The sequence below is a fragment of the Condylura cristata genome, unplaced genomic scaffold, assembly GCF_000260355.1.
Source record: "Condylura cristata isolate star-nosed mole 26May11 unplaced genomic scaffold, ConCri1.0 scaffold00024, whole genome shotgun sequence".
Classification (NCBI taxonomy): Eukaryota; Metazoa; Chordata; class Mammalia; order Eulipotyphla; family Talpidae; genus Condylura; species Condylura cristata.
In genome coordinates this window covers 20,500,475-20,513,611 of record NW_004567125.1, presented here as the reverse complement: position 1 = coordinate 20,513,611, position 13,137 = coordinate 20,500,475, and the positions used below count along the sequence as shown (strand labels likewise).

The window sequence follows — 13,137 nt, the reverse complement described above, 5'->3', positions numbered from 1 at the left end:
CTTGAATCTCGTAAGGGACCCAGAACAGACACTTTCCAGCAGATACTGTTTCCATCTTCCTTTGGAATTAGTAAGTCAAAGGGAAAATCATGAAGGCTTGAAAGAGAATTTCATCAAGCAGTGCTTTCTCCCATAGGAACACTGTTATTTTCTGGTAGCTAGTGTCCAAGTTTGTCACCAAAAATAAAACAAGGACGTCCCTCACTACCTTTTATTCATCAGTGAAGGGTAATATGAACCCTTCTCTCAAGCTTCTAGGGGAGACATTTTTGAAAAAGTCAAAATTCCCTCCCCCAATTCAATATGTTGATTAATAACTGAAGCAGAAAAATCCTACTTTTTCCCTATGACCTGAGGCTTTGGAATCAGGCAAAACTGAATTTAAATTTCAACTTTCAGACTATATTAACTGTGTGCTCTTGAAGTGCTTGGCCTTCCTTTAGTCATCTATGAAATGGGAGTCATGATAGAATCCCATGAAAAAAAAAAAGGTAGGAATCAAATTCAGTCATAGCACAAAGCTCTTACCTAAAATTATAATTAAAACTGTGATGATGATGGTTTGATGAGTGCTAACTTCTGTTTATGTGTTTAAAAAACATTTTGCCATTTGTCCATTATGCAGTGGTAGAAGTAGGTGCTGTTATTATCTCTACTTTGGGGACAAAGAACTGAATCATTGAGCACACGGCTGCTACTGTTTGTTATAAATTACCGTGGTCAGCACAGACTGAGCAGATCGGGCGAAAATTAGGATTCTTAGAAAGGGAACACCTAATTTTTCGTTTGGCAGATGAGAATTCTACCACTGAACCATCAATGCAAGTGATTCATCTTTCGTTTGGAAGTGCCATTCCTAGGTCTGTTAGCAACTAAGGGGACGCATTCCCCAACTGATGTGGGACAACAGACACACCTTTACCCCGTGCGTGACTTTTCTAACCTCACAAGTATTGGCCTCCAGCACTTTAGGATTACAAGGTCATGTCCGTCCTTGCTTTTTCACGTCCCTCACTTTCTTCTCATTTCATGTCTGGCAGGCAACTCCCCATCCGATGAGTCAGAGGAGCGGGAAAGAGACCCCAAGGTGCTGACGTTCCCAGAATACATCGCCAGCCTGTCAGAATCTGGCACCAAGCGCATGGCTGCTGGAGTTCGCATGGAGTGCCAGAGCAAGGGACGGTGCCCTTCCTCCTGCCCCCTGTGTCATGTTACATCCAGCCCTGACACCCCTGCTGAGCCAGTTCTGCTGGAGGTGACCAGAGCAGCCCCCATCTATGAATTAGTGACCAACAACCAGACCCAGAGGGTAAGAGGCCTGGGACTCCAGGCTACCGGGGAGACTGACAACAAGCAGAGGACTTTCCAAATGGCCGGAGGTCATGATAGGGTGTATTGAACTCCTTATTAGAATGTAGATAGTAAGATTTTGTTCAGCTAAACCAGGCACCTAATTGGCTTAGATTTGCATACGTACACATTAAGGCAGATCAATGTTGCCGAATACCCACGCAACTCTGGACTCACAAGCCAGCCCTTGTGCAGGGTTGGGATGATGACGGAAGGTAGGCAGAGCATTTGCAGTCACCAAAGTTAATTAGTCAGGATCTAGAGAACAGTCATGAGAGACTGGACTCTGCCTCACTTGTTGGCATGGGAAGCGAACCAGCTCCCTAACTGCCCCCAAACCACTAGAAACATGACAGGAGCAGGTCTGATATGGGAGGGTCTGGCAGCCCATCTTCTGTCTCTAAGAACAAAGCATCCTTTCCATGCACATCCAATGCGTTATGACATTTCCCAGCCACCTCTAATTTACCTGTCTCTGCCTCCCTCTACCCAAAGACACAAGGATGAAATGAATGGACCCAAAAGGATAAGCTGGAGAAATGCAGCAGAGGCAATGACAATAATTTCCTAGCTCTCTGAGCTCTTCAAGGACACAAAGAACAGTCATTCAAACCACACGCGTGCACACACACACCCCCCCCCACACACACACAGGCTAAAATAAAACCAGGGAAACTCATGTGGGACTTCTGAGACTTTAGGCAAAGGTGAGCCTGGTATAAGGTATAAGACCGTAGAATCACAGCAGTGAGCTGCTTACCTGCCTGAGAGGTGTGCCCCTCCAAGTGAGGTGATAATTGCTTTCTCTTTACTCTTTTAAGGAACACCTGGTGTGTCATGGTTTGTCTCATAGGTGATGCTCAAAGCACAGAAAGGATTTGCATGTGTGTTTCTTGTACGTATATGCTTCTACTGCAGATAGTTCCCTGAGTGTTAGAAAATAAGGTTTTTCACAGGAATAAAAAGATAAATAGTTCCTTTGACCTGCAAATTCCTTTTCAGTCTAATAGGAATGAACTGAGGAAGTGGAGAGGGAGAGAAGACACCCCTGAATGGGAGCTGTAGGGAATGAGAAGGGCAGGCTTAGGTCACCATGGAGACCCAATTTGCATTGGTCTGGGCTTAGAGATAATGATGCAATGGTTAGAAATACCTGAGGGCACTCATCTGAACCCAGATAAATTTCCCAAAGGCTTTCCCTCTTTTTATTCATTTTATGACAGGACCCACAGTTAGGGTTCTTACTGTGATTGTGAGATGCCCTTCAGCAATAGCCATCGGGAAACTTTGAAAGAAAAATAGAAGTGTATGAGTTATTAGACCTAAAATGTACAGAGCACCAGGGTGGGCCACAGTGAGGTTGTAGAGGTTGGGGAGGTTGGAAGAGGGATAGAAAGAGAATCAGGACCTGGGGTCCTGCTTTTATTGGGACTGAGGTCCAAGGCTTCAGAGCTTTGGTCTTTATTGATGGATTCAAATCTTAGAAGCTGGAAATTAAAGCCTGGAAAGAGAGATAAAAGAGGGAAAAAGGACAAATCCCACCTGCACAGTTATTGAACACACCAAAATCTGCAAAACAAAGGCTCTTAGCTAGCCCTGTGGCTGGCAAGGTGCTTGGGCTAGCCTCTTTTGAAGTGGATGCTCTTTTGATATGGCTGTCTCAGACACTACTGAAAAATCAGCTCTTGCGGTTTATAAGATAAGGCCCCAAGTATCTGCCCTTGACTTGTATCCAATGCCCATTGCTCAGCTTACCTGTCCCACTTTGTCTTCTGTGAGCACCCAGGGCTGCTGCAACTGGCACCCCAAGAAGTCTGTGCACTGGCCTGGGAACAGCAGAGTCAGGATCTAGTTCACAGACCATTCTGTGAGGCTAGGCGTGCAGAGCTGTGAGGAGAGAAAAGCTTGGCAGGAAAGGAGGTCATAGAATCCCTCCTCTGTTAGTGGGTAGGGTAAGGGGTCCCCTGGGACCCTCCTACCTGCCCATCTAAATGGGTTCTGCCATCTGCCGCATTAAAATGAAACATACCTAGTACATAGACATTTAGTGGAAAGAAACTATCATACAATAGTGTGCAACAAGAGAAGGGAAAGAATGGATAAAATAGTTTTCATACAAAACACCCAGAGTTACCCTTTCCCTGGCGGTAAATGCCCAGCCAAACAGGGATGACCTAAAACAGGACCGCTGAGGTCCAAAAGCCAGCCACAAGTCTAAGACACCTTCTGGTGGGGATCCCTAGGAAAAGGGCAGAAGGGCCCTGAAAAGTCTGGAAGAAAAAGCAAACTCAAAATCAAGATTAAAAACTGCCATGGTTAATTTCCCCATGAATCTCTAACCCACATCTATTTCAAATGTCTCCTTCCAATTCTTAAGTCCAAGGCTGAGAAGCAAGAACAGCTTCTTCACATTTCTCTCTGCTCCATGTGCCTCACCCAGTCTCCTTCCTTCTTCCAGTCTCATCTCCAGCTTCTCCACCTACCTGCTCAGCTCTACCCTTCCTTGAGTAAGACAGGAAACCTGGAATCTTCTCTTTCCCTGGGGACCACCCTTACTATTCCTGCCGGGGAATAGAAAGCAAAATGAGGAAGCTGAAGAAAGTTTGGTCTTTAACAATCTCTCTCTCTCTGGATCCCCAGAGAGCTGGTCATCAGCCTTTCCCTGTCTCCCGGTGATGTCATCTTTTTGGAGTGTGGGATACTTGGGTTCATTCTGGGAAAGGTTTTACTAGAGCTCCCCCTTTCAGCGGCACATTGCAAGGTTCTCCACAAGACAGAGATTCAGTTAAATTTAAAGAGTAAGTTTATTAGAAAGAGACAGGCAAGGAAAATACACTTGTATAGCAATACACAAGCAGGCAGGGAGAGCTGCCCCGAAAGGGACAGGTTTGCAGAGAGAGAGGCCTGCATGGTTGCAGGCAGGTGGTCTTAGGAGAGCGGCCTCTGCTGGGGGAGGTCAGTGCAGAGAAGTCCCTGCATGGTACAGGTCACAGGCAGCAGGAGGCTGCTGCCCTGCAGAGGGAGAGAGCCGGTGGAAAGAAGCACCTGCCTAGGCACAGGTACACAGAGGAGTGGCTGCCCTGGGCTGATGGAGCGACTGCCCAGACCTAGGCAGCTTCTCTTTGGGAGGGGCTCACTCCTTGTGAGCCTAGGTTTGTTGACTTTGAATAGACTCTAAAAGGACGGGAGATTCCTGATGAGCTTCATCTCCATGTTTGGGTCTGAACTTCAGGCACAGTCCCTAACAGTCTGTTACCTTCTGGGACCTTCGACAGACACCCCAGACATTCAGGCATCTTTGGGCTTCTGCTTTGGTGCCTCAGGATCTTGATGTTATGGCTGTGTCAATTGCTTCACTAGCCCCTTCTATCTGTCCCTTTGTGAGACTCAATCTTGTGATGCCTCCCCTGCATTCCTTCCTCCATCATGGCACTAGTCTTTTTTTTTTTTTTTAAAGATTTATTTATTTATTCATACAGAACTGGGGTACAGGTAGAGGTGCGGAGGATGAGAGGATTCACCAGGTACAGAGCGGGGAGTAGAACAGGCAGATCGACGAAGTACACTGCTGAGGGGAGCAGCGGGCGGGTCAGGAGAGGTCTGCCGCGCCATGTGGTCACCTCCAGGGCAGGCGGTGATCGAATTCATGCGGAAGTGGCTTTAGCTTCTCAGTGCAGTGCTTTAACCTGCTGCGCCACCAGGGAGGGCCCCATGGCACTAGTCTTTAAGGGATGACTTAGAAACTGTTTTCCATCTGGCCATATATGGAACACCTGAGTTTCTAAACAGACTAATTGATCTGAGCTGCAGTTCATCACACCACATGTTTCTTCTCCTTAGACATATTTTATCTTTGCCATTTCCTCTATATGTCCACTTTTCCTCCTAATTTCACCTCTTCTTCCAAGGAATAGAGATGAGGCATGAGAAGCAAAAGAAAAGCAGAAGTTGGTAAGTCATGGGAGTCAGTTGGTTGTGCTTTTATTTCTATACTTAGTGCATCTTTGACCAATTTCTAACTTTCCTTGGCCTTCTCTTTCTATTGGACTAGATAACCTTTGATGTCAGTCTACTCTCTGACTGTAATCTAGAAATATGTCAGTCAAACCATGTCATCAACCAGGTGTTTCAAACTCAACAAACTTGAATTCACCTCCCACCCCAGTTGTAACTGCCCTGCTTCCATCTCATTGAATGACATTATTTTCTGCCAAGTTGCTCAAGCAGGAGACAAAGTCTACTTCCTAGACTTTTCATTTCTTAATACCCATTCCATCACCAACAGTCACACACATCTTGAAGCAACCCTCTCTTTCGGCTTACCCTTGACATAGATTATTTTGACATAGATTATTTTGTAACATGATGCCAACATCTTATTACTCTGGGAGACTTTGACTGGTCTCTATTAAATTAGTCAAATCTACTCTGTTAATATGGACTAATTACATTGTAGCAGGTAAAATGGCTGTGCAGAATCTATTCAGTACCATCTGAAGTCCTTAGCACATTGTAACAAGAGTAATTCATTACCCAACCAAATAATTCTATTCTAAAATTTAACTCCTTGCACTTCCTCTTATAATAACACATTTCTTTCATGTACCTGACCTATCTGTCAGCCTTGTGATTCTCCTCCCATTGTTGCTGGAATAGTATGTCCTGAATGAACTCTACTCGCTGATGTTTTATGGACTCCACCTCCCACTTTCATGCCAGAGAGATCCCAGGCACCAGGGATTACAACTCCCATCATGCCATGGATCTGCCATGACTCTTGACTTATTGAAGGGAGGATTGCTGGGAACTAAGGGTGCACTTAAGCAGCCATGCTTGGTATAGAACAGAACATATGTGGTCCTGGAGGAGGCTTGATTTCACCTGCATTTAACATGTACCCAAAGTCCCAGCTCAGGCAGTGTTACTGGTAGGCTATATTTACCAATTAATCTCTCTCTCTCTTGCTGTCTCCCTCCCTCCTCCTCTTTCTGTGCTCTCCCTTTTCATTTGGAAGCCCCAGGGTAATCCTCATTCTGCCTGCTAACACCATCATCCATATTTCTGCCACTGGCAAACTCCCACTATTATTTAAGTTTCAGCTCATGTATTGCCAACTGTCAGAAGTCCGCACTTGCTCTCCCAGTCAACCAAGTGCTCCTTCATGCATTTGCATGGTATCTGTACATACATCCTTTAAGGCACATATTACCACCTGATATCAGAGTTATTGACATGGTTGTCTATTCCCCTCTAGACTTTGAGAAATGTATTTTTTTCTATGAAATTCTAGTGCCTAGCAGTAGTAGCACATGGTTGTCACTGTTGAATAAATGAATAAAATGATGAACAGATAGAGAAATAAATGGATAGATGAACTTGGCTTGAAAGCTTACCTGCTTTCCTTATAGCAAAATAATAACCAAAATTGGAAAATCCTGCTTCTTTTCTCAAAGCAGTCTTAAAACTAATAACACATGAAGAGTCTCCATGCAGTGCATGCAATATTGTAAATAATAAGATAAATGTGACTTTTCTTCTCTTCCTTTCCAAAAAATAACAAACAAACAATACAAAACCTTGATTCCTCCCTGTAACCTCCTCCTATCTTCTTCAGCTGCCTATACCCAGGCTTCAGAGAGTAGAGACTCTCTTGGAATGTTGTAAATCAAATTGGAAAGTGAAATTTTTTGAGGAAATGATTCTTAACATAATTGTCATCTTAAGTGTTTGTCCTTCTCTGAATTAGAAGCTGAATGCTGTTTTCTTGTTTAAGTTTTAATGGTTCACCATTGTTCTTAGAATGTGATGACTCCCCCACTCCCTAAATCTGACCCCACTGGCCCCAACAATCCAGTTCGTTCTCCCACCCCCCATTCATTGAGCCATTGAGCATCTCTTTGCCACCCTCATCCTACTTCTTACAGCCACTTAACCCCTTTCTGTTGATTTTGGAGACCAGTTTTACCCAGAGTGGTCTTCTAAATATTTTCTCCTACCTGAGACCCTGGGAACCATGATAGTCATGAGGTTTTTTTCCTGCTTCTGCTTATTTCGCAAAAACAGCAGGGCGGGCTTATCACAACAGGACGAAAATGCCCTGCTCATTTTAAACAAAAGGGAAAAAAACCTCTCATTTTTCATAAGTTGGTTAGTTCTGTTCCAGAATACAGGCCCAGAAGCATGTTCTCTGTCCTCGAGATGCACTCTGACTGCCCAGACCAAAAATAGCCATGAAGACAGAACTGAGATCTGACTCATGGTTAGATGGACAACTTTCAGAAGTGAAGGGTGCTCCATTTGTTGCAGTTCTGGATCCAAATTCAAATTATACCACTATTTAGCAAAAAACAACCAATCCAACACTTCCAACTTGCATTTCAATATCTGTCTATATTTGGGAGACTGATTTCAGCCTTGCCTCCTATCTCATGTCACATGACCTTGCATCTCAAAGGGTTTCCTCGTGGGTTTCGGCTTCTGTGCCATCAGATAGAGAGTTAAACAATATACTTTTCCCAATTTTTGTGACCAGGTACTATTGACTAACCCCTTCGAGCTCAAGTAGAAACATTTATCCTCATGAAGTCTTCCCACTATATATCACTCTTTCCCCTTGAACCCTTAAGCAGAATGGGATGATCTGGTTCCTACAAAACTCTTTTTTTTAATATTTAGTTTTTATTCATGCATACAAGAACTGAGGTGTAGGCCAGAGGTGTGGGGGCTAGGGGGAGGAGAAGATTCACCAGAGACAGAGTGGGGAGCAGAAGAGACAGACTGGCTAAAATACACTGCTGAGAAAAGTAGGGGGCAAGACAGGAGAGGTCTGTCACACCACGTGGGTCATCTCCCTGGCCAGGGATCGAACTTGTACTGCAGTGGCTGTGGATAATTTCATAGTGCTTCACCTTAACCCGTTGCACCACCAGGGAGGGCCTCCATGTGAAACTCTTGCTTGTTTGTCTACTATGTGGATAAAAGTTATATGCAGCCAGAAGCCAGTTAATTGCATGCCCCAGTATAAACTCAATGTTCATCACAGAAAGTGGCCCCTGCTAGGTGCTTAGCCAGGAATTGTTGCTTGAAGACTGTGAGGCACCAGCCACAAAGTCCTCCTTATTCCATTTGTCACAAAAGAGGCCTGTTTCCCTAGCTGAAACAAATGTACCTGTTAATTTGAATTTGGTTCAGTCAGGCAAGACCTAAAGTGAGCACCCACTTTGTGGCAGGTTTCCTGCTGGGATTTGTGGGTGCAGTTAATTAGGAGAGCTGGATGGAGAAAGCGAGGTGTGGAGTTGTCATATAGAGCTCAGGTCTGGCCCTGCCCTGCTCACTAGCCTGTGAAAGCAACTAACAGCCCCTGTACCACCAATATCGTCCACCAGAAATCATAGCTGTTCACCACAGACCTTACACTAGAGTGTTAGCACCTAAAGGGCCTGGTAAATTCAAAATTCTGTGTAACTTGTAGTGACCATCAAGAATTGCTCTCTCCATGGAAGCTGCCATTCTGGGGAGGTGGGGGGTGTCAGGGAGGCCCACTGTGGACACTGTTTCAAGTGTTCTGACCTAAATACGATTGTTTCTGAAGAATCAAACATAACATTCTGGCTTTGGGTTCAGACTATTTTGATTTGTGTAGGATTATCTTATTCAGGTTTTTTGTTTTGTTTTGTTTTGTTTTGTTTTTCATTTTCTTTCTTTCCTTCCTTCTGATTTTTGACCTAAAATTTTATAGGATAGGGATTCCCCCTTCCACCCCCCACCTAATTAACCACTAATAAAAGACTCCCAAGTGGTCCTAGCAGCTTCCCAGAAACAGTCTCCTGGGGTAGGGATTTTGGGCTAACACATGGCAAAGTGGTGTGACAGCCACCTGCTGGGCAGTTAGTTAGGGTCAATGGAACTGTGGCTCTGTCTCTCAATTATAGCTGTGGCTTCTGACACTTACCTCCTCTCTGCTCTCTCACAGCTCTTGCAGGAGGCCACCATGAGCTCTCTCTGGTGCTCTGGGACTGGAGACGTCATCGAGGATTGGTGTCGCTGTGACTCCACTGCGTTTGGAGCTGATGGACTCCCGACGTGTGCACCCCTCCCACAGCCTGTGTATGATGACTTTTCTCTGCCTGTCTCTGGCACGGTTGCATGAGCATTAATCTGCAGATGTTAATCGTAGAGTGTCTACTATTTGCAAAGCAATAGCCTGGGAACTGGGGAACAGGAATAAAAAACACAAAGCAGTACTTGTCCTCAGGGACAGGCATGTAATAGTGAGGATGTGGTTGTTTTTTTTTTTTTTTTTTAAAGATTTATTTATTTGTGCATACAGAACTGGGGTACAGGCCAGAGGCTCAGGGGCGGCGAGAGGCTTCACCAGAGACAGAGCGGGGAGCAGAACAGGCAGATCGACGAAGTACACTGCTGAGGGGAGCAGCGGGCGGGTCAGGAGAGGTCTGCCGCGCCATGTGGTCACCTCCGGGGCAGGCGGGAATCGAACTCATGCAGAAGCGGCTTTAGATTCTCAGTGCTGTACTTTAACCCGCTGCGCCACCAGGGAGGGCCAGGATGTGGTTTTTATGTGAAACAGCTAAAAAGTGTGAATAGGGAAGAGGTCAAGTCTGAACTTGGGCAATGGTGAAGGGTTCATGAAGAAGGTGGCTCTGAGATGTCTCGAAGGTAAAGAATATAGGATGTCATGGCTAAAGAGGTGCACTTGAAACCTATACAATAGCATAAACTAGTGTTAACCCAGCAAAAATGAAAAAAAAATTAAGAGAGGTTAAATTGCTGTTGCATGGAGTGGAGGGTAAAATCTACCATGAGACCCTAAATATCCCATCAGCACAGTGGGGGTCAGACACTGTGCAGGACAGTTAGGTGCTGTTATTTGAAGAAGGAGATGAATTCAGATGGACTGAATAATTTCTCCAAAGTCATAGAGCAGGATGGCACACATGGCTGAGAAGCTGTAATCTTATCCATTACCATGGAGAGGTACAGAGATGACTTTGGGTAGAAACAGCAGGACTTGTTGAATGGCTGACTGTGTGAGTGAGGAGGAAAGAGAGGTTGAGAATAGGCTTTAAGGCTTATGACCTGGGGGTATGCATAGTCTTATGGCCTAGGACCTGAGGCAGTGACCTTTTGAGCCTTGAATCTGAACCCTTCCATTGAAGTGAAGCACAATCATATCATATCTTACAGCCCATGGGTGGGGAAGGCAAATAAATCTGGAAGTGAAGGCCTGAGATGAGGGGAAGACTGAGTAAGCAGGAGGAAGATGGAAAGAAACCAGCAAGTGGGTGGCCGGTCTTGGTGAGCGTTTCCCTTTGCTCATTCGAGCGCCACAGTTGGACATTCAGGAATCAGGATCGAGCAGGAAGAAACAGGAGAAACTGATAGTAGAATGTTAGAAAACAATGTCAGAAAACAATTTTCTTCCCTATGTGGGTAGTTTCAGATACATCAGTCATGGCTTCTTACTCTTTACAGCCCTGACTCGGACCTACTGAATCAAAAGAGAATCAAAGATATTATTATTAAAAGTCCTCTTGGGGAAGGAAGTACAAAGGACTGTGGCAGTGGACTATGGGTGATTTGGTGGTGGGTGGGCTCCAGTAGCAATAACCTGATGGGGAGAGCCAAATATTAGCATAATTAAAAAGAAATTGATGAATTTCCTTTGGTAGAAGGGGAAGAACTAGAAGATGGTGTTTTCAGAATGATTCACAGGCTAAGAAAGTCACCTTTGACACATGGCACTGATGCCACCAAGCAGGAATTTTCAGGTGGACACCCAACCCTTAGTATCTCAAGGCTGATTTCATTTCAAAACCTACATTTAATAAAGGCCATAGCTAAGGATCAAATTCGGCTACATTTTCATAAACAGGAAACATCTATTAAGAGCTTCACTTTTCTTGTCAATTCTAATCATTTCTTTCAATAGGAGAACTTAGTTTCTTGCATTTTCATTGGTAGTTGAAAATAGAAATGCATTCTAGTTTTACACAAGTCTATGTAAATCATACACACTCCTGTTTCTCAGTAGAGGCCGGCCTTAGTTCATATTTTCACAGAATCCAAGTTCTCAGAAAGGCTTAGTTACTTATTTAACTTCCTTATGCTTTTTCTTCAAAATATCACTCTGCATATGACTCTAATTAATGAATTTGTCAATATCCGCACTGTTTTGGGACTAGTCCATCTTTAATGTCATGAGCAAACTATGTGTACTCCTTCAGAATAAGCCACTAAAGAGCATGTGTTTTGCATTATTTTCTCACTAGTTGAATTCCTTGCTGTTGCGGCAAAAACCTCCTATGCTTTCTTACTGAAGTTCTTATCACACTTTATTTTATTATAATCTCATACATAGGTGAATGTTTGTCGACCACTCCATAAAAGAAGAAACTAGATCTGGCTTATGCAACATTGCATCAGCACATCCGCATACATAATGGGTGCTGAACAACACCTGTCGAATTAAATCTGATCATTTCTTTGGTGTGAACTGGTTCAGTGTGATCCATTTAGGGAACCTTGCCCAAAGATCTTTGAGGCCAGTAAAAGTATCTGTGATCTGAATGGAGGCTGGAGGGCAGTGAGACATGGGAACCAGAAGTAAGGGTGAATAGCAGGGATGTATGTAGGGGAGAGAGGGTGGACTGAGAAGGAACTGGGAAAGTTCCCAGAAGTCAGTGGTCTAGGAAGAAACATGGAATTGGAAGCAAGTGAGAAACCCGAGACACAGCCATAAAGTCAGAATGAGGCAGTGAATTGAAACCACTTGGGCCCTTAGGAGATCCATAGCAGTGTATGTCAATAACATTTATCGGGAATCCATGAGGTACACGCAGTAAAGAAATGGCAAGGACAACCAAGGTCAAAGACAATAATCTATGAGAAACAAGGACACTGTGAATTGGAAAAATCCAGGAAAGAGTGGGATCAAGATATTCATAGAGAGCCAAGAGCAGAGGGAGATATTGAAGTCAAAACCTCAGTGAGCTGTCATAAGATATCACCCAGAGGAGAACTTGACATGTGGCCAACTCTTGTCCCCTCTGAATATTTCTCCTCCAAACTGAATCTGTCTCAAGGCCTTGCCAGCAGAAAGCCTGTTAGCACCATAGGGAAGGAAAGCCAGGCTCTACTAGGATCCCTGTAATGCTTTGCAAACTTACATGACCTTGGCCTTGTCACGCGGAACTCTCCCCTCACTCTGTTAAGGGGCATTGGGATGAGCATTCCAGGTACGTTATCTTACTTCTCATGAGAAACCCAGAAACTGTATTTCTAAGTCTTAGAAATAAAGTGCTATCCCCAAGTGCTATCCACTGAGTCCTGCAAGATGCAGGTGTTCATTCATCTTTGACTCACCTTCTTACTTAATTAAGAAATACATGTTGAGTTTCTAATCCACTATAGGCCCTTAGATGAGTAAAATCGACTTCAAGGATATTCAAGGGTTTTACTTGAAGTTCTACTCTCTTGTGAAGTAGTCAGTCCTCACTTTGAGGGCTCTCCCTGGTGGCACAGTGGGGCAAAGTGCAGCACTGCAAAGCTAGTGGCAGCTTCAGTGTGAGTTTGATCCCTGCCCTGGAGGTGACCCACATGGCTGGCAGACCTCTCCTGACCTGCCCACTGTTCCCTTCAGCACTTCAGCAGTGTACTTTGTCGATCTGCCTGTTCTGCTCCCCACTCTACCTTTGGTGAATCCTCTCACTGCCCCTGCACCTCTGTACTCCAGTTCTGTATGCATAAATAAATAAATCTTTAAAAAAT

General features: G+C 44.5%; 1 protein-coding gene across 1 annotated transcript in view; it reads left to right on the top strand.

The window, feature by feature from the left end:
* Positions 1-13,137, top strand: part of ASTN1 (astrotactin 1) — a 314,384-nt gene that overhangs the window by 278,159 nt on the left and 23,088 nt on the right. The window contains exons 17-19 of the mRNA XM_004688129.2: positions 1,041-1,309; positions 9,323-9,456; positions 12,583-12,605. Coding sequence (XP_004688186.1) covers positions 1,041-1,309; positions 9,323-9,456; positions 12,583-12,605 — 426 coding nt within the window. The remainder of the gene's footprint in view (positions 1-1,040; positions 1,310-9,322; positions 9,457-12,582; positions 12,606-13,137) is intronic.